This window comes from Lipomyces chichibuensis, assembly GCF_038497645.1.
Source record: "Lipomyces chichibuensis strain CBS 12929 unplaced genomic scaffold V1513scaffold_6, whole genome shotgun sequence".
Classification (NCBI taxonomy): Eukaryota; Fungi; Ascomycota; class Lipomycetes; order Lipomycetales; family Lipomycetaceae; genus Lipomyces; species Lipomyces chichibuensis.
The window spans coordinates 438929-461179 of NW_027117458.1; the positions used below are offsets into that span (position 1 = coordinate 438929).

At 46.5% G+C, this 22251-nt stretch overlaps 10 protein-coding genes across 10 annotated transcripts; 4 read left to right on the top strand and 6 right to left on the bottom strand.

Annotated features, from left to right (window-relative positions):
- Positions 1-29: 29 nt before the first annotated feature.
- V1513DRAFT_440104 (uncharacterized protein) lies at positions 30-2493 on the top strand. Its single transcript, XM_066897307.1, has one exon. It carries the CDS (start codon positions 112-114, stop codon positions 2401-2403), a length of 2292 nt encoding a protein of 763 aa, XP_066755128.1. The 5' UTR covers positions 30-111; the 3' UTR covers positions 2404-2493.
- V1513DRAFT_440105 (uncharacterized protein) lies at positions 2422-4602 on the bottom strand. The gene is made up of 2 exons (XM_066897308.1): positions 4290-4602; positions 2422-4228 (listed from the first exon to the last, which is right to left on the bottom strand). The coding sequence occupies exons 1-2, from the start codon at positions 4493-4495 to the stop codon at positions 2602-2604; spliced, it is 1833 nt and encodes a 610-aa protein (XP_066755129.1). The 5' UTR covers positions 4496-4602; the 3' UTR covers positions 2422-2601.
- Positions 4603-4726: 124 nt separating this feature from the next.
- V1513DRAFT_440107 (uncharacterized protein) lies at positions 4727-6360 on the bottom strand. The gene has a single exon (XM_066897309.1). It carries the CDS (start codon positions 5982-5984, stop codon positions 4953-4955), a length of 1032 nt encoding a protein of 343 aa, XP_066755130.1. The 5' UTR covers positions 5985-6360; the 3' UTR covers positions 4727-4952.
- Positions 6361-6406: 46 nt separating this feature from the next.
- On the top strand, positions 6407-7884 carry V1513DRAFT_440108 (Squalene/phytoene synthase-domain-containing protein). Its single transcript, XM_066897310.1, has one exon. It carries the CDS (start codon positions 6571-6573, stop codon positions 7747-7749), a length of 1179 nt encoding a protein of 392 aa, XP_066755131.1. The 5' UTR covers positions 6407-6570; the 3' UTR covers positions 7750-7884.
- On the bottom strand, positions 7859-9844 carry V1513DRAFT_440110 (uncharacterized protein). The gene is made up of 2 exons (XM_066897311.1): positions 9309-9844; positions 7859-9250 (listed from the first exon to the last, which is right to left on the bottom strand). Exons 1-2 carry the CDS (start codon positions 9699-9701, stop codon positions 8090-8092), a joined length of 1554 nt encoding a protein of 517 aa, XP_066755132.1. The 5' UTR covers positions 9702-9844; the 3' UTR covers positions 7859-8089.
- Positions 9845-10440: 596 nt separating this feature from the next.
- Positions 10441-11500, bottom strand: V1513DRAFT_375935 (uncharacterized protein; the record flags this gene model as incomplete). The annotated part of the gene is made up of 2 exons (XM_066894914.1): positions 10441-10561; positions 10626-11500. The coding sequence occupies 2 exons, from the start codon at positions 11498-11500 to the stop codon at positions 10441-10443; spliced, it is 996 nt and encodes a 331-aa protein (XP_066755133.1).
- Positions 11501-13490: 1990 nt separating this feature from the next.
- On the top strand, positions 13491-14695 carry V1513DRAFT_440115 (peroxisomal membrane protein PMP30A). The gene is made up of 2 exons (XM_066897312.1): positions 13491-14030; positions 14086-14695. The coding sequence occupies exons 1-2, from the start codon at positions 13680-13682 to the stop codon at positions 14437-14439; spliced, it is 705 nt and encodes a 234-aa protein (XP_066755134.1). The 5' UTR covers positions 13491-13679; the 3' UTR covers positions 14440-14695.
- Positions 14696-14723: 28 nt separating this feature from the next.
- Positions 14724-15824, bottom strand: V1513DRAFT_375745 (NLI interacting factor-like phosphatase-domain-containing protein; the record flags this gene model as incomplete). The annotated part of the gene is made up of 2 exons (XM_066894908.1): positions 14724-14810; positions 14862-15824. 2 exons carry the CDS (start codon positions 15822-15824, stop codon positions 14724-14726), a joined length of 1050 nt encoding a protein of 349 aa, XP_066755135.1.
- A 1134-nt stretch (positions 15825-16958) lies between these two features.
- V1513DRAFT_440120 (armadillo-type protein) lies at positions 16959-20611 on the bottom strand. The gene is made up of 6 exons (XM_066897313.1): positions 20400-20611; positions 20171-20346; positions 20002-20102; positions 19809-19943; positions 19049-19746; positions 16959-18997 (listed from the first exon to the last, which is right to left on the bottom strand). The coding sequence occupies exons 2-6, from the start codon at positions 20309-20311 to the stop codon at positions 17241-17243; spliced, it is 2832 nt and encodes a 943-aa protein (XP_066755136.1). The 5' UTR covers positions 20312-20346; positions 20400-20611; the 3' UTR covers positions 16959-17240.
- A 225-nt stretch (positions 20612-20836) lies between these two features.
- V1513DRAFT_457293 (uncharacterized protein) lies at positions 20837-22249 on the top strand (the record flags this gene model as incomplete). Its single annotated transcript, XM_066899614.1, has 5 exons — positions 20837-21172; positions 21232-21377; positions 21432-21941; positions 22005-22063; positions 22113-22249. The coding sequence occupies 5 exons, from the start codon at positions 20837-20839 to the stop codon at positions 22247-22249; spliced, it is 1188 nt and encodes a 395-aa protein (XP_066755137.1).
- Positions 22250-22251: the final 2 nt, after the last annotated feature.

Sequence of the window (22251 nt, forward strand, 5' to 3'; positions counted from 1 at the left end):
TAGCGGATTCGAGAAACTTGACTACCGGCAAATACTTACATCTTACTAGTCGATATATTGACATTGCTATATCCACGTCCTTGGGACTGGAATTTTTCATAGACAAATTCAATGGCGACAGCAGATCCTAAGAGAGCAATGCCGGCAACGGCTGACGCCATTGAAAACACGACACTCTTCGTTCGGTCACTACCGTTCTCGGCAACATCTGATACTCTGTCGGATTTTTTCTCGCAGATCTGTCCTGTCAAACACAGTGTTGTGGTTACAGACCGTGAGACAAAGCAGTCAAAAGGATTTGGTTTCGTGACATTTGCACTCGCATCCGATGCAAAGAAAGCCCTCGACGAGTCTCGCGCATTGAAATTTGATGGACGCGCTTTGCGTGTTGATCTCGCAAAACGACGACATCGTGGCGGACCTGGCGAGGAAAGAAACGATGCGCCTGCCAATGGATCTGCTACAACTATTGAAGGGGACAAGGTTAAACGAAGACCACGTCTCATTATCCGAAATTTGCCCTGGTCTGTACGGGATCCGGAAGAATTGACCAAGCTGTTCAGTCGGTACGGCAAAGTTATGGAGGCCCTAATTCCGAGAAAAAAAGGTGGTCGAATGTCGGGATTTGCCTTTGTGACCATGCGGAAGGGGACATCAGCAGAGCGTGCGATAAAAGAGGCAAATGGGATGAGGATTGAAGGACGGCAAGTTGCTGTCGATTTTGCGGTCGAGAAAGATACTTGGCGAAATCACCTAGAGAGTGGCCTTGAGCTTGGAAAGGAGAGGCTTGATAATTCTGACACTGATGAGAGTGACGAGGAATCGGAAGAGAAGGAAAGTGACAGCGATGTTAGCATTAAGGATGATGAAGATGACGTTTCTGTGAAGTCTGAAGGCGAGGATGATTTTTCCATAAAATCTGAAGATGACAATACCATCTTCGTCAAGTCTGAGGACGAAAGCGACGAAGGTGACGAAGACGACGAGGAAGACCAAGACGACGAAGATGACGAAGATGACGACGAGGGCGAAGACGATGGCAACGCTGCATCCATCAAGTTGGAGTCGAAGAAGTCGGCTTCTATCAAAAATTTCAAAGATACCAATAACGACACCACAGTCTTCATCCGCAATCTCTCATATGCTACTACGGCAGAGTCATTAAAGGAACATTTTGCAACCAATTTTGGGTCCGTACGCTACGCACTCCCTGTAGAAGACAAGGAATCCCATCAGCCACGAGGCACAGGCTTTGTTTGTTTCAAAGATAAAGAAGTGTACCAGAGTTGCCTTGCCGACGCGCCGAAGCAAGTTTCTGCGTCGTCGATACTAATTGTCGACGATGTTGACCGACGATACGTATTGGATGACAGAATTTTGTCTATCACTGCAGCTGTTGACCGCACGAAAGCGGAGAAGCTTGCTGAAGACGCCGCTGAGAAACGACTCGATGCAGCTGGAAAGAACACAATGGGCAAGAAAGACAAGCGCCATGTGTTTCTCCTCAACGAAGGTCGTATCGCGCCTGATTCTGCGCTCGGTCAGCTGATGTCCAGAACCGATATGGATATTCGACAGCAATCGCTCGCCATCCGTCGTCAGCAACTACGCTCGAATCCGTCACTCCATCTCAGTCTCACACGTCTCGCTGTAAGAAATATTCCGCGAAGCATGACGGCCGCGCAGCTCAAATTACTCGCACGTCGTGCAGTAGTTTCCTTTGCTGAGGAAGTGAAAGCCGGGACGCGCCAATCGCTCAGCAAGGAAGAGCTTGATCGGTCGCATTCTTATGACGAAGAGCGTGGTGTCAAATCGCGCAAGAAAAAGTACGGTGTTGTGAAACAAGTCAAGATCATTGTCGAGGACAAAAAGGCTGGATCAGGGCGATCGCGAGGCTATGGGTTCATTGAGTACTCATCGCACCGATTGGCGTTGATGGGTTTGAGATGGTTAAACGCTCGAGAAATCGGGCCGAAGGATCTGGTGCAGTTGCAACAGGAGGTTGCGAAAGCAGACCCTGTAGTAGTTGGGTCTCAGGATGATGAAGAATCCAAGTCGCAGCATGTCAAGAAAGGAGAGGTCATCAAGAATTCAGAGGACTTGCGCAAGCGCCGTCTGGTTGTCGAATTTGCGATCGAAAACATTGAGGTCGTAAAGCGTCGTCAGGCAAGAGAGGTCAAAGCCAGAAATAAGACAGCCAAGCAGGAGGGCGAAGGACAGAATGAGATCAAGGGAGAAGTAAAGAAGGCGCAGTTTATGTTCAAGACAGGCAAGAATGCAAAGAATGGTGCAAAGTCAAATGGAAATGCCGATGGAAAAAGGAAGCGCATAGTGAAAGATGTAGAGTCTAAATCAGGCAAGAATGTGAGGAATCTCAAAAAACAGAAGCGTGGCAAACAGTAAGGAACTTGTATTTATAGTGTATAAGTAGGATGTTAAAGTTTGGTATAACACATACGCATTTCTGGTCTAGTAATTCAAATTCACAACATATATACATAGTACCGTATAAAATTAATTTGCCAGTGGCATAAATATACATCCCGATGTCCTGATTCCGAAATAACGCCAAATATAGTTACACCCAAAATAGACATTACACTAGACCTCCACATTGATTTCACCTATTAAATTGATTCTCAGATTAATGCAAGATGCTGGTACTGGTGATAGTTCGTACACAACAATCTCATCAGTGTATTCCACGACAATACCGGATGAGTTCATAAAGCATATGTCAATTACTGGTTTGTACAGCAAATCTATCCCGAACTGTCTAGACATCATCGGCTCTCTGCGATCTTTCAGTTCTTTTTCTATTATGCGATTCATGTATCGTTCCATGACAGATACGTCCTCGTCATCTGTTCGCGTAAGGCAATAACACGAGATACCGTTTAAATAGTCATTTCCCAGCGAAAAGAACCGAAGAGTACCAGGTTGCGCAACTAATAGCCGGCTGGTATCGTCATTCAAGGTCACTCTGTAGGCTCCGCGACATCTGACGAGGATCTTGGATGCTCTAACGTCTTCTTCGTCTGCGTCACGTATAAGGCCGTCATTGTTAGGGAAGTCGTCCTCGTCGTCATCAGGCATGTAATACAAACGCACTTGATGACTCTCAGTCGTAGGTAATTCAAATTCAGTTTCACTAACGTCTTCGCTAGAGTCTGTTGGTGCGTCGTCAACTCCATCTGCAGCATTTGCGAGATTCTCTGATGAACTATTCTCATGAGTAACAGTATTTGGCCATTGCTCGTCTTCGATGTCAGTGACATTGTCATCTGCTGCGCCATTGCCTTCCCATTCCTCTTCCTCATTTCCCAACTGCCAATCTGTGTTACCTTCCCTAGCAATCTTGGTCCCAATAAAAAAGTGCCTCCGGGCCAAACTGACAGCTTCCTCCAGTTGCACACATGTCGACTCCATATTGTTAAGAACCTCTTCAAAGTAACTCCATATATTTTCCTTTTCACCCCACGCCTCTTCGTTAAAACTCCGCATCACGATCGTTTCATTCCAGCCTCGTAGACATAGCGCCTCATCCTTGGCTTGCAAACCTATTTCAAGGTCAAGTCGGTAATGTGGCACGTCGAGCTCTACTCCGGACGACAGATTGATGATAGTCAGCCCGCCTAGTCTGCGACAACCCAGCACCAGCATTTCAATGCCCGACGACACGGCGAGCGAGTGGATCGACGACGGAAACTGCTTACTGTACACTCTCTCGCATATTGACGAAGTCATATCTTCCTGTGGCGTAGAAGTCGGTGACTGATTCGGTGACTGCGTGAATGCACACTTATACCCTGCTAGCCTTAGCTTGTAGACCTCCACATAGCCAATGTTGAATGCTATAGCAAGAGACTGAACGTCTCGGGATAGCACAACGTCAGTTGCAGCGCGATCCGTGTCAGCGGTGAATGCAAACGAATGGGACAGCCTTGGAAAATTTTCTGCTAAATTATACACACGAATAATTCGCAATGGTGTCGGTAACGTTCTCCCGTCTCGGTACACAGCGACGTAGAGTGTACCGTCCGCGGAGAAAGTAGAACACTCGAAATGTGGGTGAGCTCGAGTCATGTCGCTGCAGTTAATACGATATTTTGGATATAGCTCCATGGCCACTAGTTTTCGTCGCAACATGTATAGATAGAGATAATATGGCCCGCTTTCACGGATGGCAGATTTGGGCCAAGACGTGGATTCTGTCGACACGCTCTCCCTGTGGAAGTAGAGGTATTAGCCAGAGCACAACATCAGAAACAATCCGCGACAGTACATACTCATTGCGAATAATATCCAAATATTCCTGTTCTTGCAGAGTTTCACATAAGTGATTTTTAATATGTCTCGCGAGAATATGGTCGTCGCGAGTCAACTTGTACCATCGCGAGCACACTTGGGACACGTTCAGGAAACAGTGTGATCCGAGCCAGGAGAACACCGCCAGGATTATCTCATCGGGAAAGTCATGTATTGTTGTCCCCATGCCCACGCGGAAATCTTCTATCAACCTGGGTGACCTCCAGGCGTAGAGACAACAGATGGATGCGGCGTTATAGCGCGTTCCGATGAGCTTTTCAAGTGGGGTTGCCCCTGGTATTAGTTGTAGTAACTTTGTAGTAACTTTGTAGTAACTTTGTAGTAACTTTGTAGTAACTTTGTAGTAATTTGGAATCCATCCAACTTATTTTTATAAGTCACTTGATCGTCTAGACACGCTCAAGATTGGCTTTTTGATTGAGGGTAAATATATCACAGTTACAAATATGATATGCGTATATAAAGCATTTCATTGGTACAAAAAATGTCTACCAAAATCCAGCAGTTCAATTGAAATATCCAAATCAAAACAAACAAACGCCACTGAAACACCATCTGTATCTTACTGCGTACACCAGAATTCCCAAGATAAGCACGATAATCCGTCTATGCAATCGCAATTCCTACGCGTTGACTGTAGCCATCCACTGATCACGCTCCGTAACTGACATTTCCGAGTTCTTCTTCTTGATAATTCTTACTACCATCAAACTCCCTTTCCCCCTAGAATCCTCAAGTTGGACTCTAATCAATTTGTATCCAAGTGGTAGCCGCTTCTGCACTTCTTGTAACGACAGACGGGAGTGGAATACCCGCTGTTCATCAACAAGATCCACATACCCAGACTTAGGAAGTTCGGTGTTAGGAACGTTAGAAATAATTCGCTGTTGCCCGCCTGACTTTCTTTGTTGATTCATAGGTTTAGCCTCAACAGTGGTCTTACTTTTCTCCCGAGCATCCTCTTGTCTAAGGCTAACAACGGTCGTTTTCTTTTCTTGTTTCCATTTCGATCCTTTAGAGACGGGAATAGATTCAACGATTTTCTTAATATCCACTGGGTCAAGACTCCGTTGCACATGAAATTGTGTTTTCCCTTGATCCCGCTGCGTTTTCAACTCTGCTGCTCTTTGGCGTTGCTTTTCTCTAGCAAGCGCAGCCTTTTCCAGTCCATGAAACAGCTCCGCCAACGGCGATGGTTTAGTCACGACCTGACTCTGTAGTGTCCCATTATCTTGCTCTCGTGTCTGATCTTTCTGCTGTCCTTTCCGAGCTGCCATTTGCAATTGCTCCGAGAGCTTTTTCCGTCTGGTCTCTTGGATCAAGGCGCTGTTCTCCTCGCTCTTAGCCTGCTGAAACTTTTCCAGCGAGAGTAGCTTCTCCAATTCTCGAGCCCTTGCTTCACGCCGTACATCGAAATTTTCATTTTGGTCGACAATTGTCGTCTTCGAGCTCACGAATGACTGCATAAAGTCCACCAGGTTTACCTGAGTCCCGCTACTATCACGTCCGACCACAGAATTTGCATCACGCGACGTAGGACTCCTTCCTGATTCCGAGCCGTGCATCGACCAGCTTGACTGATTCTGTAACCTCGAACACATACGAAGCTTCTGGGCTGCGCCTTGCGCTCGAGAAGTTCGTACGTACATCCCCATGTCGGTAATGGGCGAAAGCGAAAACGAAGTAAGCGTAGTTGTAGTTGTTTTTGCCTAACAAATATCCGAAATCTCAATGGCGCAAATAAAATCGGTCAGTACCTCTCAAATTCCAATATAATTTACCCTTAAAAAAGAATAGGTTCAGAGAAGGTGGCCGCATGCGAATTAAATCAGGAGCACCGGATTCGAAATTTTGAATTCCCAACGGCAATGTTCGAGTTGGGTAGATAAACCAGTAGGCGGATAACATCTCATGGTGTTGCTACATCTTAAACGCTTAGGTATTTAGGAATCTACAATTTACTGGCTCATATTTATTCGTTCAAGCTATTATTATTTTAAGGAGTTGTTTGCTTGAATTATTCGAGATCGTATTTCATTGCTCTGCATGATACTTGAGATTCGCGATGAGCATGTTAATAACCTAACCACTTTTTGCTCCGGAGTGACGCTATTTGACGCGCCGCACTGCGAGTCGTATAATTTATCCGCTAGTCTTCAAGCTCATTCAAGCCAACTCTCTAGATAGCAGACCAGCTGGCCTAATCCGTTCTTGTCACCGTCGGTACCGCTGCAATACTACATGTCGGCGCGCACATTGGTGCTCAGCCGAAGGAGCACACTGCGGCAGGGGCGTGGTTTCCGCGTGAGTGGTATTCGCGACAGTCACTCGCATTCGAATAGCCAAGATGAAGACGGGCATTCACTTTCACATACTCATTCGCACACACATACACAGATTCCACGTGTGCGAGATCCCCCGCCAATGCCGGATCCGTCGTCGGTGTCGTCAGCGCCGGAATTCGACGCGGCATCCCGGCTATCGATAGCGCGAGCGAGACAATATTGTACGTCCTTGCTACAAAGCAGTTTCATGTCGCCAAATCTCATAACTCCGTTTACACCCGGCCCTTCTCGGGATGCACACATCGCGATCTACTCACTCGCAGCTGCGCTGAAGCACGCATCTCACCCACCATTGACTTCGTCAGCAAACATTTCAATGTCCTCCGGCTCCAGTGCCGCCTCCGCCCGCCTCCGACTTCAATTCTGGAGACAAATGATCCAAGACATTTTTGCTGGGAAGACACCACCATCCGAACCCGTGGCGGTTCTTCTTGCAGACGTGATCCGCACGCATCCATACACACGCGGTTTTTTCCTGCGTATGGTTGACGCACGAATGGCACGAGTTGGCGATCCTCCGGTCGCTAATATCTTATCATTGGCGGATTACGGCGAGGCGGCGTACTCGTCCATGCTGTATCTGCTTGGCGAGAGTATGCCTAGTCCGCGGGCCATCGCGGCGGAACATGTGTGCTCACACATCGGCCGCGCGATGGGCGTCGTCGATACTTTGTCGGATTTTCCGACCATGATCGAGCGCCGTGGACGAGTGTTGCTCCCGATTGATGTTATGGTCCGGCATGCTGTGCGCGAGGAAGATGTATTACGACGAGTGGATGTCCAAGATGTCCATATTCGCCAGAAACTTGCTGATGCTGTGTTCGAGGTCGCCACTCATGCTAACGATCAACTTATCACGGCGCGGACAATGTTCGAGGACGTCGTCAATCAGCAAGGCGGTCGTAAGAACATTGACGACGCGATGTTCGCCCCCGTGTTGTCTGCAGTTCCAATTCGAGTGTGGTTGGAAAAATTGGAGAAGATGGATTTCGATTTGTTTAGTCCAAAGTTGAAGGTTAAAAGCTGGAGTCTGCCGTGGAAGATGTACTGGGCCTACCGGTCTCGGAAGATATAAGCCACATTCACTGCTGTTCGAATCTTTTTTGTCTAGTATCCTGTTTGGCAATTCATGTCATGTATATATATATGTATGTATAGAGTATATATTGGATGTGCATCTTTAATCAATTCGGCAATTATTAATTATGTCATTAATTATAACTATAAGTTATCTAGTACATATTTATGATCCTAATAGAGAGTAATAATCGCCTCCCAGCACAATGCCATCCCAAACTTCCGCGATTTACAATTGCGTTACAATACAATCCCAGACTTACAAAACAAATCAAATCCATGCCATGTACGCCATCCGTGAAACAAAAAAGAAAACATTGTGTTATTATTTATGCTGGCTACTTTTCTTTGCCCTTTTTACACCTCACCACGGCGGCCTTGATCGCGACTAACCACCGTGTAAGATCCTCTTCGGTATTGGCACATAATCGGAGTCGCTTCTCGGGGAGAATAATTTGTAAGCAATACAGCTTCGACCGAGACATTGGATCAATCTCCATCACGTCTATAATATGATCTAGAGGCACGATCTTGAGCGGCTTGTACTCGTCCTCGGATTTATAGAACGCAATACTGCCTTTCCGGAGCACGACCCACTTCGTGCGCCATTGATTGTATCGCCTGACTAGACGCAGAAGATAGCCGCTTTCCAAGACGCGATCTTTTTCTAACTGTGCAAGATCATGAACGACATGGCTATCAGCAGTGCTCGTACTTGTGCGCGGCTGGCTGACTTGGGCAGCAGGAGGTGAAAGCTGGATTTGTGACGGATTGCGAAGAGGGCCGCCAGATATCGGGACGCCGTAGTCAGAAGCACCGGATGAGAATCCCATATCTTCGGCGCCCGAAAATTCATGCGTACTGCCATTATGTACGCTATATTCTGGCGACCGCGACCGCGCTATTGCCGTCGACGACAATGGAAGATCGCTCTCAATTGTACTGGTGAGGCGTTGGGGTTGAAGGTGCTGCTGCTGCTGATGGCCGTGTAGCATTTGGCCGTGAGCGTGGTGAGAATCATTATCATGATGATCGTCACTACTTGAGGTGCGTCCACCTATCTCAATATTTTCATTTGTTCGATCATTAGGCAATGGTGATGGCGCTACGATAGCAACATGCGGTGCGCTAGACGCTATATCTGTCAAATTCTCGCTTGATCGCGCATTTTCAGCGGATCCCTGAAAATTAGGGGCACGGAACAACGTGGCTGATTGCCGCCGGAGATATTCTGATTGTTGTTCGGAAAGCTTGACAGCGGCCTTTATATCTGTAACCCACTGTTCTGCTTCCGCTGGAGTAGATGCTTGCAGATGGTAATTCCTACTTGGTGTAAAGACTGCGAAATGGGCCTTGCGTTTCGAATCCGACTTATCAGTCAGAATGGCCGCGGTGTTGATATCACTGATCGGAATAATATCGGCCGCCTTGTATTCTGACTCATCTTTGTAACAAGTCAATTGTGCCGGCCGTAATACAAACCATCGTCGAGCCCAAGTCTGTGTCACTAGAGTTAGCAAGCTAGGAGTGAAGGCGAGGCAACAAAATATATAATACCCATCGCTTTCCCCGTTTCATCAGCCAGCCATTGCGAATAATGATGTCGTTATTTGTACTGCTACGCTCATCCGTCTCGGCAGATACTCTGACCATGGCGGATGCCGGAGACGAAGTAGGGGCAATGCCCTGGTTCTGGTTGCGGATCTGCAATTGTGGCGGGATCGCCGTACGCGGCGAAATCGAGAGAGTCGACATATCGTCGGCGAGAGCGGATACGGCTGCAGATGAGTACTGTGGCACAACTCGTGCAGTTATTACTGACTGACTGTGAGGATGGTCGAGGAGATGAGATCGCGACTGAGTCAGAGTCTGAGAATGGAGAGCTGAGTGAGTGTAAGAAGATGGGCCTTGCGAGTGCCGCGGAGGAGGGGAGACTAAGACGCCGGACATTTTCGTAGAGGAAACGACATACAAGTCCTTTGCGCGTTGTGCGCAGACAAGACAACACGAGACAAGAAGTCGATGGAGTTTTGCGGTGAATGTGTGGAGAAAGTAGCCGCGCGGAAAATGGCGTTGCAAAAGGACTAACGGTGAGAGCGGCGGCAGAATCGAGGGCCGGAAAAACAAACAAAAAACGGTTACGGGCGAAGTGGGTTAGTAAACGACGCTAAGCTCTTATCGGGCAAGTTAAATAAGGTTTGGGGATTGGCTTTTTTTTTGTTATAAAGAGAGTCGGTAATATGCAAGCAAGTCAGGGTTGTGACACAAGGACAAACCTAAACAGACTCGCTTGCCAGCATTGATTTCGCCCCAATGATCTGACCGAAGTCGCCTGACTTATGCCAAGAAAGCCCTTACCCTCTCAATTCAGGCAAGTGACGTCATACATAAGAGCCACCCATTTCAAAAACTTGAAACTGATGGCAAAATCAAGTAAACGCCAAAATAAGGCTTTTTACTGAGGCGAAAATAGAATTAGAGATGAAATTGTGACCATCCAATATTAATATCTTTTTACTCATCTTTAAGCATTTTCCGTTTTGGTAATTGATCCTTCAGTTTACGGATGCTAGCAAGGAGAGAATAGTAAGCAAGCATCACTAAAACACAATTAAATCCAGATCAAAAGCAAGGAGAGAATAGTAAGCAAGCATCACTAAAACACAATTAAATCCAGATCAAAATCTAGTTATTGAGCTGCTAGCACATCAGCAACAGCCTTGTCCATCTTTGTCAGCTCTACTAGTGTCTCGTCCCATAGCTTCTTCTGCATTTCCTTGCCATTTTCTGTTTGCGTTATCGGAGCGATTCTAAATGTCATTCCGCAGTTAGTTGATATAAAGAATTTCACCATTTACAATCAGACAAACTTACGGTACAATCTTATTGTCGACTATGAAGGCCCCATGTGTGTCTGGACCTGCTACAGCGGCCGCATAAATTAATATCCTTGCACCTTCTTCCGCTGTCCTTGCAAACAGCGATTTGACAGCACCCACAATTGGCCGTAAATAGAAGGGTAAATTAGCATCAATACCGGTAGAGACCATGCCTGGACACACATGATTTATCACGACCTTATCTTGCGGAACATGTTTTGCCAGCTCTTGAACAAACATAGACACTAGAAACTTAGAGTCCGAGTAACGGAAAAAAGAGCTGTACTGCGTCTTGTCGTCGAATCGGTGCAAGAAGGACTCATCGGAGCGTAGAGGCTTCTTACTGAACGAGTTGAAGGCCTGAGTCTGACTGCCTACCCAGGAAATTCTAGTTGGTGCCTTCACATCAATGGCAGTCTGCTCAAGTAGTGGCAACAGTTCAAGAGCCAGAAGTGCATTGGATAAGTAGTTAACCTGAAACGTCATTTCATGGCCATCGACAGTTTCCTCCCAATCCATCAGATTTAAACCGGCATTGAGAAGCAATATGTGGAGATCGTCAAGTTCTTTCTTGACATCGGTGGTAAATTTCACAACGCTCTTGTAGTCGCTCAAATCCAGTTGCATCACCTTTACTTCAGCGTCAATATTATTATTCTTGACCGTCAGGTCGTTCAGCAGAACCTGGCGAGCCGCTTCCCCCTTCGAAACATTGCGGACGGCGAGAATTACTCTGCTGGCACCAAAAATGAGGAACTGACGCGATGCGTTAAGGCCGAGCCCTGTATTAGCGCCTGTGACGATGACGGTCTTCCCTTTAAGATTTGTCTCTGGAGGAGTAAATGGAACCGAAGCTTGGCCAAAAGGCATGATTTATTGCGGATATAAGAAGCCCTAAGAAGAAGCAGAACTATTTATGCAAGATGGACGCAATGTGAATGTGATTGTCGCGGGAATTATCTTGGCATCATGAGGCCGAGTCAGCGACAGTTATTTTCATCTCACTGCAGCTAATTGCTTACACCCTGACGGGTTATGCAAGGGCTTTTAAACACCGCAATACAAAAACAAAACCAAGGAATACAATGCATAAGATTGCGAACTGCGGCAATTTGTTTTGTATCTTAAATAGAATAGAGCAGCACGGAGGCCATGGAAGGATTGGCAAGGAGAGCTGGCTATGGTTGCACTTGAGGATCCAAATCCAGTTTCGCGGTTTTCCGCTTTGAGCGTCGACAATTCAACGACGGCATGGCTCTCTGATTCTTTCAACTAGATCGTAGGCGTCCATAGATATCCACTCAAACCAATTGATGAGTTTCAGACTGAACGTATTTCAGTCCTGCTCATACGTCGCAAGCCTGATAATAAGCCGCACTGTTGGCGGCGGGAGTACTTTCGCACTTCGTTCCGTTGTCGATCACATTCAGGTTGTATGGCGCCTCAATTTCCTTCTGTCCAAATATGAAATTAAATAATCTTTAACAATTCACCTCTTAAATCCCAAAATATAATATTAATGATAGCAAAGATATGCATAGGACTGGACGCGAATGTGAATATACTAGGATTTACACGCATATTCGTAAAACGAATACAAATATTTGAAGATTCCTTGCTAACGAATGCAATGATCCTGAACCTGATCCTAAATTGAAACCAAAGATTCTACAGAGCCAGCCATGTGGTAGACTTTCTCTGCATCATCTCAATGAATTAATAACTCTCCAGCAGCAATGCCTGATCCAGCATCTTTTATACCTGCTCTTTCCTGGCTCTAAACCGGGTCACAATGTGGTTCAGTCCGCCGTGAGAGACTTGCTCCGCACGCGAAAGTGAGATCCTTGAAATTGAAATCTTCTGCCGTAAGCCATCCATACCTGAAAGCGTGAATAACTGCCTCTAGACCCAAGCCTTCTAACTGCCGCTGACGAAGCGGCTGCTCCTCGCGAATACGCGTTCATATCCAGAGCCCCTGTGACTTCGAAACTGCTTTGGATCGAAAACAAATCGTCCATGTGCTCGTATGCCACAAATGCGAACAAGAATACGATACATAGATATCGTGAATAATCCTGTACTATAATTTCAAAATTGCTTGGTAGCCTCGTCGTCATATATATCCTTCAACAATATTAGAATCTACATAGAATCCGCGATCAAGGAGTACTTACGCGAAACCTTGCAATCCCCGTTCTTTATTAAACGGTCTCTCTACAGCTACCTCAGAAGCTGGAATTGCAAATAGTCTCATGCTGCAGCCGCCATACGCCAGAACTCATCTCTGCGTGCTCTCCCACAATCGAATAGCAAGTCTATTTTAATTGTGACCCTCTCATTAACCCACCTTCGAACAACCTTCTGTGTCAGACATGTCTATATTTTGCATCGCACATTTCCATTATCTTGTGCATAGGCCCTAGCTGACGCAAAAGCCTGCCACGGTAGTATTATGACGCATGTTGATATAGAGGAATAGTTCTAGCGATGACAAATGCCCAATGAAAGAGGGGTTAGCATACTGACAATGTTGCATAGTCGTTCAAGTAAGGGTAGGGCATTATTAATATTTCGCAATTATTCGACATTGGCTATTTCGTAATATTATTATATTTGTAAACAACTCTCTACTATAAAGCGACGAACTCAACGTCACAATCTACCTTGGCTAGAAATCACAGAAATCGCTGGTAAACTTGTATTCGGTACAACTGGAGATGAATATATAAGTGGCGGACTAGCAGACAAAGCCGACTTCCCGAGGAAACTTCATACTAAATGCGAACATAATGTGCGTATGAAACTACCTATATCTTTCTATAAGCTTGGATACGAGCCCAAGACCGTCTCGGTGACCGGCCGTAAGGAAGCACGGGCAGGGGTTGTCGGCGGCTCCGGCACGTGCTTCCCCTTTTCCTCTTCTTTCCCCGCCATCTCATCCGAGAGACACAGATAACATTTCCGCAACGATTCTTGTCTGTTTTCCCCTACTCCTTTCTCACCACCTCACTTCCACACAGATCACCAATACAATACTCGTTCGTTCACAATGGTTGCTGACGCGCTCGTATATCACCCAACGGCCGCGCATCTCCTGCGCTACCTCGACACGACCATCGGTCGTGACAAGGTGATGCGACTCGTCCAGTACTTTGCTCGCTTCTACGCCGCGTACCTCGCCCGTACCGGCGGCGACAAGGCTTCGCTCGCAGCCTGGCGAGGTCTCATGTCGCAGTTCTCCAATGCGCGAAAGATCATGAGAATTGGCAAGCCTCTGCAGCACTTGAAGGCTGCCGTCGCTGCGTATGACAATAAGACTGCCGACGCAGTATTGAGATATACTGCTGTAGGTCGGCAATTGTCGTACTCTGCGTATCTCACCGTCGACACTTTGATTTTTGTGAGTATCGGTCTGTCGCATTGCTATTAAATTCGATTGGCTAATGCGTCGGTAGGTTCATGGCACGAAGCTCGTCACACTCAAAAATCCCGAACTGGCTCAGAAACTCTACTACCGATTCTGGCTGGCAGGAATCATCTTCAGCATCTCCGGCGCCATATACAAGCACATAGGCCTCAGCAAGCGCGAAGCCTCCCTCGCTAAACAGGCCGAGAAGGATATCGTCGCCATTAAGAAGGTCAGGGCAGAACGGGCCGCCAACAGCACTCAGCTTGTCCTTGATCTGCTCGACAGCTCGATCCCAACGTCGGGTCTCCAGTTAGTGCCTATCGATGAGTCAGTTGTTGGTCTTGCTGGCATGATTTCTAGTTTGATTGGTGCCTCAGCGCAGTGGAAGCTTACTGCGTAAACAAGACCTCCTCCTTGATAATGTAACGAAGAATGTATCTCTTGTTACGTCGGCCATTGGTTATTGTAATTAATGCAATTGTCTAGTAATAGAGTTTTCTTGCATAATAATGAACTCAATAGGGTGGGTGGGAACCTTTATATTTCGACAAACATATAATACATAACCTTTGCTTTTTCCGCTTTCGGTCTAAACACCTTGATGCTCGTCTTCAACCATGATAACATATACACGTACACGACAATCCAATTTTAACGATACACATTACCACTCCATGACGACATTTAATTTGAAGCCTGACCAGTCGAGGCGGCTTGAGCAGCTTGAGCAGCCTGAGCAGCGGCAGCCGCCTGCGCTTGAGGATCAACGACCTAAAACCATCAGCACGCGCCGCCCAACTACTAGATTCGCGAAAAACTTACTCCTTTGATGACATTACCAAGTGTGAAATTCTGCTGCTCTAAGAACTCACGTTCTCGCTGCTTCTCCTCTTCAAGAATCTTTTCGCCGTTCTCCTTAATGAACTGCTGCATCCGCTCGTAGTTCTTGATTCCCTCCTGTCTGTAGAAATCCTGTGCAATCATGGGTTTATCTGCCTGTGGCACAGGCATACCAAACAACTTCGCGATCCACGACGATAGACTTGCCTGGCTTTTCTGCTGATCCCACAACTCATACGCCTTCTTGCGAAACTCTAGCTCTCGACGCTCGTATTCATTGGCATAATCACCGCATGCCTCAAATGTCTGTAAAACCTTTCTGACGTCCTTGACGTCACTATTAGCGATGTATTCGAGGAGCGGGATAAGTTTGACGAGCTCCGTGTCGTCCTTTGCGCCATTCCATCGCTTGACGGGAATAGCATTATGTGGCTGCTTCGAGTAAGCTGCAGGGTCGACGTCGACCATGATAACTTTGCTAAGATCACGATTGATGTTGGAAATATCCTTCACAATGTGGCCATCAATGTAGTATGTTGATTCTCGGAACAGAGCGTGTGTCATAAAGGCGTGATATGGATCCAACTTCATAACCATGCGCTCAGCAAAGTTGGCAGATTCGGATGAGAAGAGCACAATTTCGTAGTACTGTGCGAGATACATCAAGAAGTAGTCAAGGCCTGGTCGCTTGTATGTCTTCCAACCATCCTTGCGGGTCCATTCTGAATGCAAAAGCAGGTCCTCGACACCCAAAATTAATGTGAATCGCTGATAATTATCGTCTTTAGGCAAAGGGGGAAGCTCGGGCTCGATGGAAGGGCCGGCATAGTAACTCGTGACGCCGTCCAACCTAGCCTTGAAGCGCTTGTACATGAGAGGTGGAGTGTAGCCATTAGGGATGTCCCGGTGTGCAAGCCACTCGTCCTGATCCCAGTTGCGACTCATGTAAACTACTGTAAGACCACCGATGAAGAAGATAGTGGTGAATGACCATACAAGACGGCGTGTCCGGGTAGCATCGCGGGCAGCCTGGTAATCAGCGCGTTTCGCCGTTCCCGCCCATTCGGGCTTGGCTCCATTAGGTTCGCCCTCGCCATTCGCGTTCTCGCCCTCTGACTTCTCCGGCCCTTCAATTTCTGCTGACGAAGATGCAGCGGGACCTTCAGATTTTGACCTCGATGCACCTGCGTTTGCCATCGCGTCAACCATTTCTTGTGATAATAAAGTTTCAGTCGTGAGACTTGGTCGCGGCTTGGAAGTACTACCCTCCTTCTCCTTCGAGTCATCTGCATATGACCTGCTAAGTGCACCAAATGTTGTCCTCGGCAATGTTGTTGCTATGCGTGGTGCTCGAGGGGCAATCGCGCGGCCGGCGAGTGGCATGGTGTTGCGTGCCATTGACCTGCCCAATGCGCGGGATAATAGCGAAAAACTCATAACGTCGTCTGCGTAAGTTGAAAATAAACAAGTTGATGACGGGAGCGGTGATTTGTGGAGTGATGGCAAAGTTGCTGTAGAGTGCCACTAATTGTCTCTGGCCACGCAAACTTATAGCTTCTAGTTGGTCCAACTTATGGTAGCTCCTCCAAAATATAGAATGACAATACAGTCCCAATAAAATTGCCAAGTTTGTCAATCTCGAAAATCCTGAAAAGTTTGAGATCTGGTCGTTTGGTGGTTTTCCGATCGCTTCTTCGACAGCGCATCGTCGCAACCCGATTTCAGCCCAAATAATTTTTCCCCCAGGCACACATCCGGCCCTAACCCACTGCGGCTCGCGTCGCTATAAAATGGGCCGGAGAACACAGAGATTTTTTCTCTTTTTTTTTTTCTTTTCTTTTCTTTGAAAGTTGTACCTCCATCTGCAGAAACGTACACTCTTAATGTACAGAAGACTGTTTCTGTTCGCCTTTTCAGTACGGTAGCGGTTGAACTTTGATGGACAGAAGAATCCTTCAATCTCCTATAAGAACAGACTGGGCTCTATCAGTGTCGTTGGCTGTCCCGTTGGATTGATACAATTCTTCTTTTGCTTGAACGTGTTTACAGAGATATCAAGATAATGAAATTCGAGCTGGGATGCAATGTAGTAGTTGTCATTATTCTTTAAGTGAGACAGATTAAAAAATGCCGTAACCCCAATACTTTATCCTCCATTCCAAATTCAAATTGGAAAAAAAACTTCCTGCTTTTTGGTCACCGATGAAAACATAGAATCCTTAGCGCCTACAGGCTAGCCAACACTATATAATGCAATGCAATACTTTCATAACTATCTACGATGTTCAATCTACACGCTGTAGCCACAACCGCCCGACATCAAATTCTTCACAGAAGTGTCGATGTTGAGATCCACTCAATCTACACGCTGTAGCCACAACCGCCCGACATCAAATTCTTCACAGAAGTGTCGATGTTGAGATCCACGTCCTCGCCATCCAACTCAGCAAGAATTTCCCCCCTGACTTTCGCTATGGCTTCTCGTCGGTGCAGAACAGATTCTTGCTGACCAGCAGGTCCATCCATAATCGCGCCCAGACCCATGGCGGTCAGCTTACGCACTCGAGGATGCCCCATGTTTTCAACTTTTTCTAGCCACACGTCGAGCAACGGTCCTAAACAGTTTCCGCCATTAGGCAAGACTCGTCGTTCCGTGCCGTATATATCACAGAAGCGGACGACAACAGTAGGATCTGCAAGCGCAAGACGCGCGTAAATTGTGAGGTAACGAGTGACGTTGATGGCTGACTCGTGAGTGTCAAATATGGAGTCCGTCAGACGGGCCATGAGACCTGTTTCAACAAGATCGTTGATGTATGCGTTGAGAGGCAGAAATTGAATGAAAAGTTCGATAATGTGTGTGACGGTGTGGCATGCCTCGATTTTAAGATTACCAATGAACGATGCCATGATGCCGAAAATGACTTTCCCGTATTGTTGAGCGACGAAGGTAGGTGCTAATAAGACGTATCCCTCAAGAATGACAAGTTCCATCCGGAGAGTCTCAGTTCCTTGGTCAAGCGACTCAATAAGGATCGGCAATAGACTCAATAGCTCGGGTGTCGCGCTTGGTGCATTTGCGATTGTAGTTTGCCAGAGCAAAAGAGCGTCTTCGTTAAGGTAAACATGTAGTTCCGACTTTAGATCGACAATTCCGGCAATAAGTGGGACGTAAAGCTGGTGGAATTTATATGACTCCTTGCCGGTAGCCTGTATCAGATTGGTCAATGTTTGTAGAATGGCGCCCTTAAGAATGTGTTCATCGGCAGCCTGTTCCCAGAGTGACGGAAGCAGTGCGACGATCTTGTCAGCGAACACTATGATGCGAGTCTCCACAACCTCCACAATCACAGATATCACTTGCAGTAGCGCCAGCTTAGTTTCGATTACATCCACTTTAGTCATCAGTTCGATCAGACGAGTGAGGAATAGCTCAAGGTATGGCAAGAACGCATCAAGTTTAAAGTCCCACTCGTCTACCGCACTCCTTAATGCCATCGCAGCGGTCAGCTGAACGACAGTGTCGTTAAAAGGTAGACTAGGGTCAAGCTGTCGAGCGAGAACCTCGTACACATCTTTTCGCACGTCAGTGCCGCACTTCACTGAGATCCAATTAGAGATGATCAACGATATCCGTCGAAGGATGATTCTATGCATTGATGGCACATCTGAGCCGGCGTTAGCTACTTGAGGGACGAATACTCGCAACAAGATATTATCGAAATCCACATCTTCGAATAGCGCATTGCAACCAATACTGAATGCACAGTACGCCGCATCTTTAGCGAGAATTGCATCCTCCGATGTGTCATTTTGCGAACTGGCAGCCTCAAAGGCTTCTAATATGCGAGGCTTTAACAGGTCCTTAAAGTTGAGAAGGAGATCAATATAGACCTTTTCGGAACATGGTCGAAGTTGGTATTCCCAACTGTTCTGCACTTCCTCATAGACGAACTCTTCCGGCTCGTTTGCCCACTTTTCGAGATCCGACGGTCGTAACCGCAAATAGGACCAGAGCAAAATGTCATGCACGTTGACAACAAACGAGTCCGTACATAGCTCTTCTTTCAGACGACGCACTGCAGATTTAGTCTCTTCCCTATCTTCGGGGGTACGGTCTATTCATGTTAGCAAAACCAAGACCATCAAATGTTCCAAGTGTAGCCTACATTTGATTGTAACCGTGCCGTCTCCAAAGATCATTTTGATGCATCTCCGCAATAAAATTAATCCTCGAACGAGTACCTTCTCCCAAAACTCCTGGGCTTCAAAATTAGGCTGATGAAAGGCTGCACCTTGTGATTGTAATACTGTAAGATAAGACCGAACAAGGTCGAAAGAGCCCGGCATTAGTATGAATGCTGTGGGCTGTCGTTCGGATAAGTCTTGATAGAATTTTCCCAAGGTTCGTATATACTTCTCCAGAATTTCGGATGGGTGTGATACATATTTCTCAATGAATTCTTTCAAGTGTAAAGTAGACATTTGGAATAATTCCCTGGCTTCTTGGTGTCTGTTTGCAAATTCGTACCCTTCTGACACTAACCGCCGGCATATCTTGAGCGACAGGTAACCGATATTCGCGCGGAGCTCGAGTTGTTCGGACAACGCGCTGCTACGGCTCGGCGAGGAGCCGTTGGAAGAGCTGGTTATCCATTCTTGAGTGAACATGAAATACCAATGACCCACGAACCGGACAACGTCAGGAGTAGCCTGTTGTAAAGCTACACGTGCCTTGCCAAATCGAGCACCAGAGAGCGTCTTCACAATTTGATTCAGGACGACAAGGATTTGTTTCAGCCGAATAATATCGCCACCATCTTTGGCCTCATTGGCAAGACCGAGTACATCGGAAAATAACGAGGGCCTACGGCGTACACATTAGCAAGAAATCCACTTGCCCTCTTCATCCATACAGCTACTACATACCATTCAACTGGAAAATCAAACTTCGAAATACGCGCTATAGCCAACGCGTTTTGTGCGGCAAGCTGGGAATTGGTGATACCAAAGGTCTGTGTGATCTTAGATCTGATCTGGATTTTCTCATCTTTTGCAATTGCACTAAATTCAGTACTTTAGTTAACCGTTGGAATGCACAGAAATCCATTGCCAAACTAACTTTGGTGCGGATTTGCGCCAGTACTTATCTATACCATTCTTGAAGTAGATAATGGCAATCCACCGAATATCCGTTGGCAGCGACGCATCCAGAAAGGCGTCCTAATATTCCAATTAGATTCTTGCCATTATTATGCAATATACAGCCGCAGATAGAAAGTCAAACACACCTGTAGGAGGGAGTAGAATCCGCTATAGGTCTCCCAAGTCTTCAGCTGTGCCTCGGCCGCTTTTCGCCTCGCTACTGAGGCCGGATCTTGCAATACCGCCGCTTGCAAAGCCTGAAGGAGGTCCACCGGAGCAATAGCCATGGTCCGTATTTGTGTAGTTCAAGTGAAGTGCGTGACTAGTACAGATCAGTTGATACTCCCTGGCCTGTTATGATCAACCTTCACGAACTGTTGCTAATTACAAGATAACCCACGTCCAAAATATTCTCCCCGAAAACCTGCTGTGAGTAGTAATCCCCCCAAAGTCTCTCGACCGTGAACTACAATCGAAAAAATGGCATTTGCGTGCGACAGTTGGGTTGGACACAGCTTTATTGCTAAAAATTACAGTCTGTAAATTTTGTAGTTACCAAAAAGCATCCGAATGTTTATTAGCGAAACTGTTTCATTGCACAGTGTGTCACAATCATGAACTTTGTGACGCAGTTCGTGATCCGTGATTTTGTCTTCAATGGCACTCCATCAAAGTCGTGGCCCAAATGTTCCTATAAATTGTTACCTGGTCATCGGTTCGCGAACAGATTATATCGCACTCTATTTGTTTCTTGATTGTTAGGTTATCTTTAGAACATCTCATTCCACCTTGATCTGCCCGTCAACGCAAACATGTCGTCAGTTCCAGATCTATCACTAGCGCAAGACATCTTCGTGTTGCGAACGCCAACGCTGCCCCCAGCTCTCCAGGAAGAATCACAGAAACGTCTTATTACGGCTATCGAGAACGGAAACAAAGCGCCGTTGTACTATTACTTGCACACATCACTAGATCTAACCCAGATACCTTGGGACGAAGAGAAGTACAAAGTCATGGTAGCCAAGAACTCGGAGCACTTGCAAGCGTTAGAGAAGACTATTGCTGAAGCTGAGGAGGCTGGCGGTGAGATGGAGATTGCTGAGGGTTGGGTCAAGGTTGGCGAGTTTTGGGCCGATGTGGGTGATAAGGTGAGCTTGATTGTGTTATGTTCCTGAAGAATGACTGACAGGATTTATTTGATCTTCAGGAGAAGGCGACATTCACATTGCGGAAAGCATACGATCTAACTCCAGGATTGGGATCCAAGATTGATATACTCTTTACGATTATCCGAGTGGGAATGTTTTTCGATGATAAGCCTGCTGTTGGTCGCGAACTGGAGAACGTCAAAGTGTGAGTGTTAACTGCAAAGTTGACCATACAATATCAACTAAATGATTTGTGCAGCTTGATCGATCGAGGTGGAGATTGGGATAGACGAAATAGACTGAAGACTTACGATGGCTTATACTCCCTTTCTATCAGGAAATTTTCAGAGGCCGCCGATTTGCTACTGGACAGCTTGTCTACTTTCACTTCTACTGAGCTGTGCACATACGAAGAAGTAGTTCAATATGCAATGCTCGCCGCCGGCGTCGCGCTTGGTCGTGTTCCATTGAAGACCAAAGTTATCGACTCACCAGAAGTTCTTTCCTTACTCTCGACCACCCCTTCAATTGAGCCCCTGGCCACGATGACCAATTCGCTCTACCTTTGTGACTACGCCAGCTTCTTCAAAGCCCTCGTGGAGGTTGATGAGAGTCACTTTAAGGTTAATCGGTATCTAGCACCACATGCAAAATACTACGTTAAGGAGATGCGCCGAAAGGGATACTCCCAACTTCTAGAGTCTTACCGAGCTCTCAGTTTGAAGAGCATGGCTGAGGCATTCGGTGTTAGCGTCGAGTTCTTAGACAAGTATGTTTATTTTAACACAAATATACTGTTGTGGAGAATGTTGTCGGTTTAACAATTGGTTAGTGATCTATCAAAGTTCATTCCGCAGAAAAAGATCAATTGTGTCATCGATCGAGTAAACGGTAAGGTGTCCTTTTCGCACGTATCCCGCAATTTGTCTAATATGCTTAGGAATCATTGAGACCAACCGACCAGACAATAAGAATGCGCAGTACCAGCTTTTTATTAAGCAAGGTGATCTGTTATTAACACGTTTACAAAAGTATGGCACTGCAGTTCGGATGAGTGGCTCAGAGCGAGTCGCGTAGGC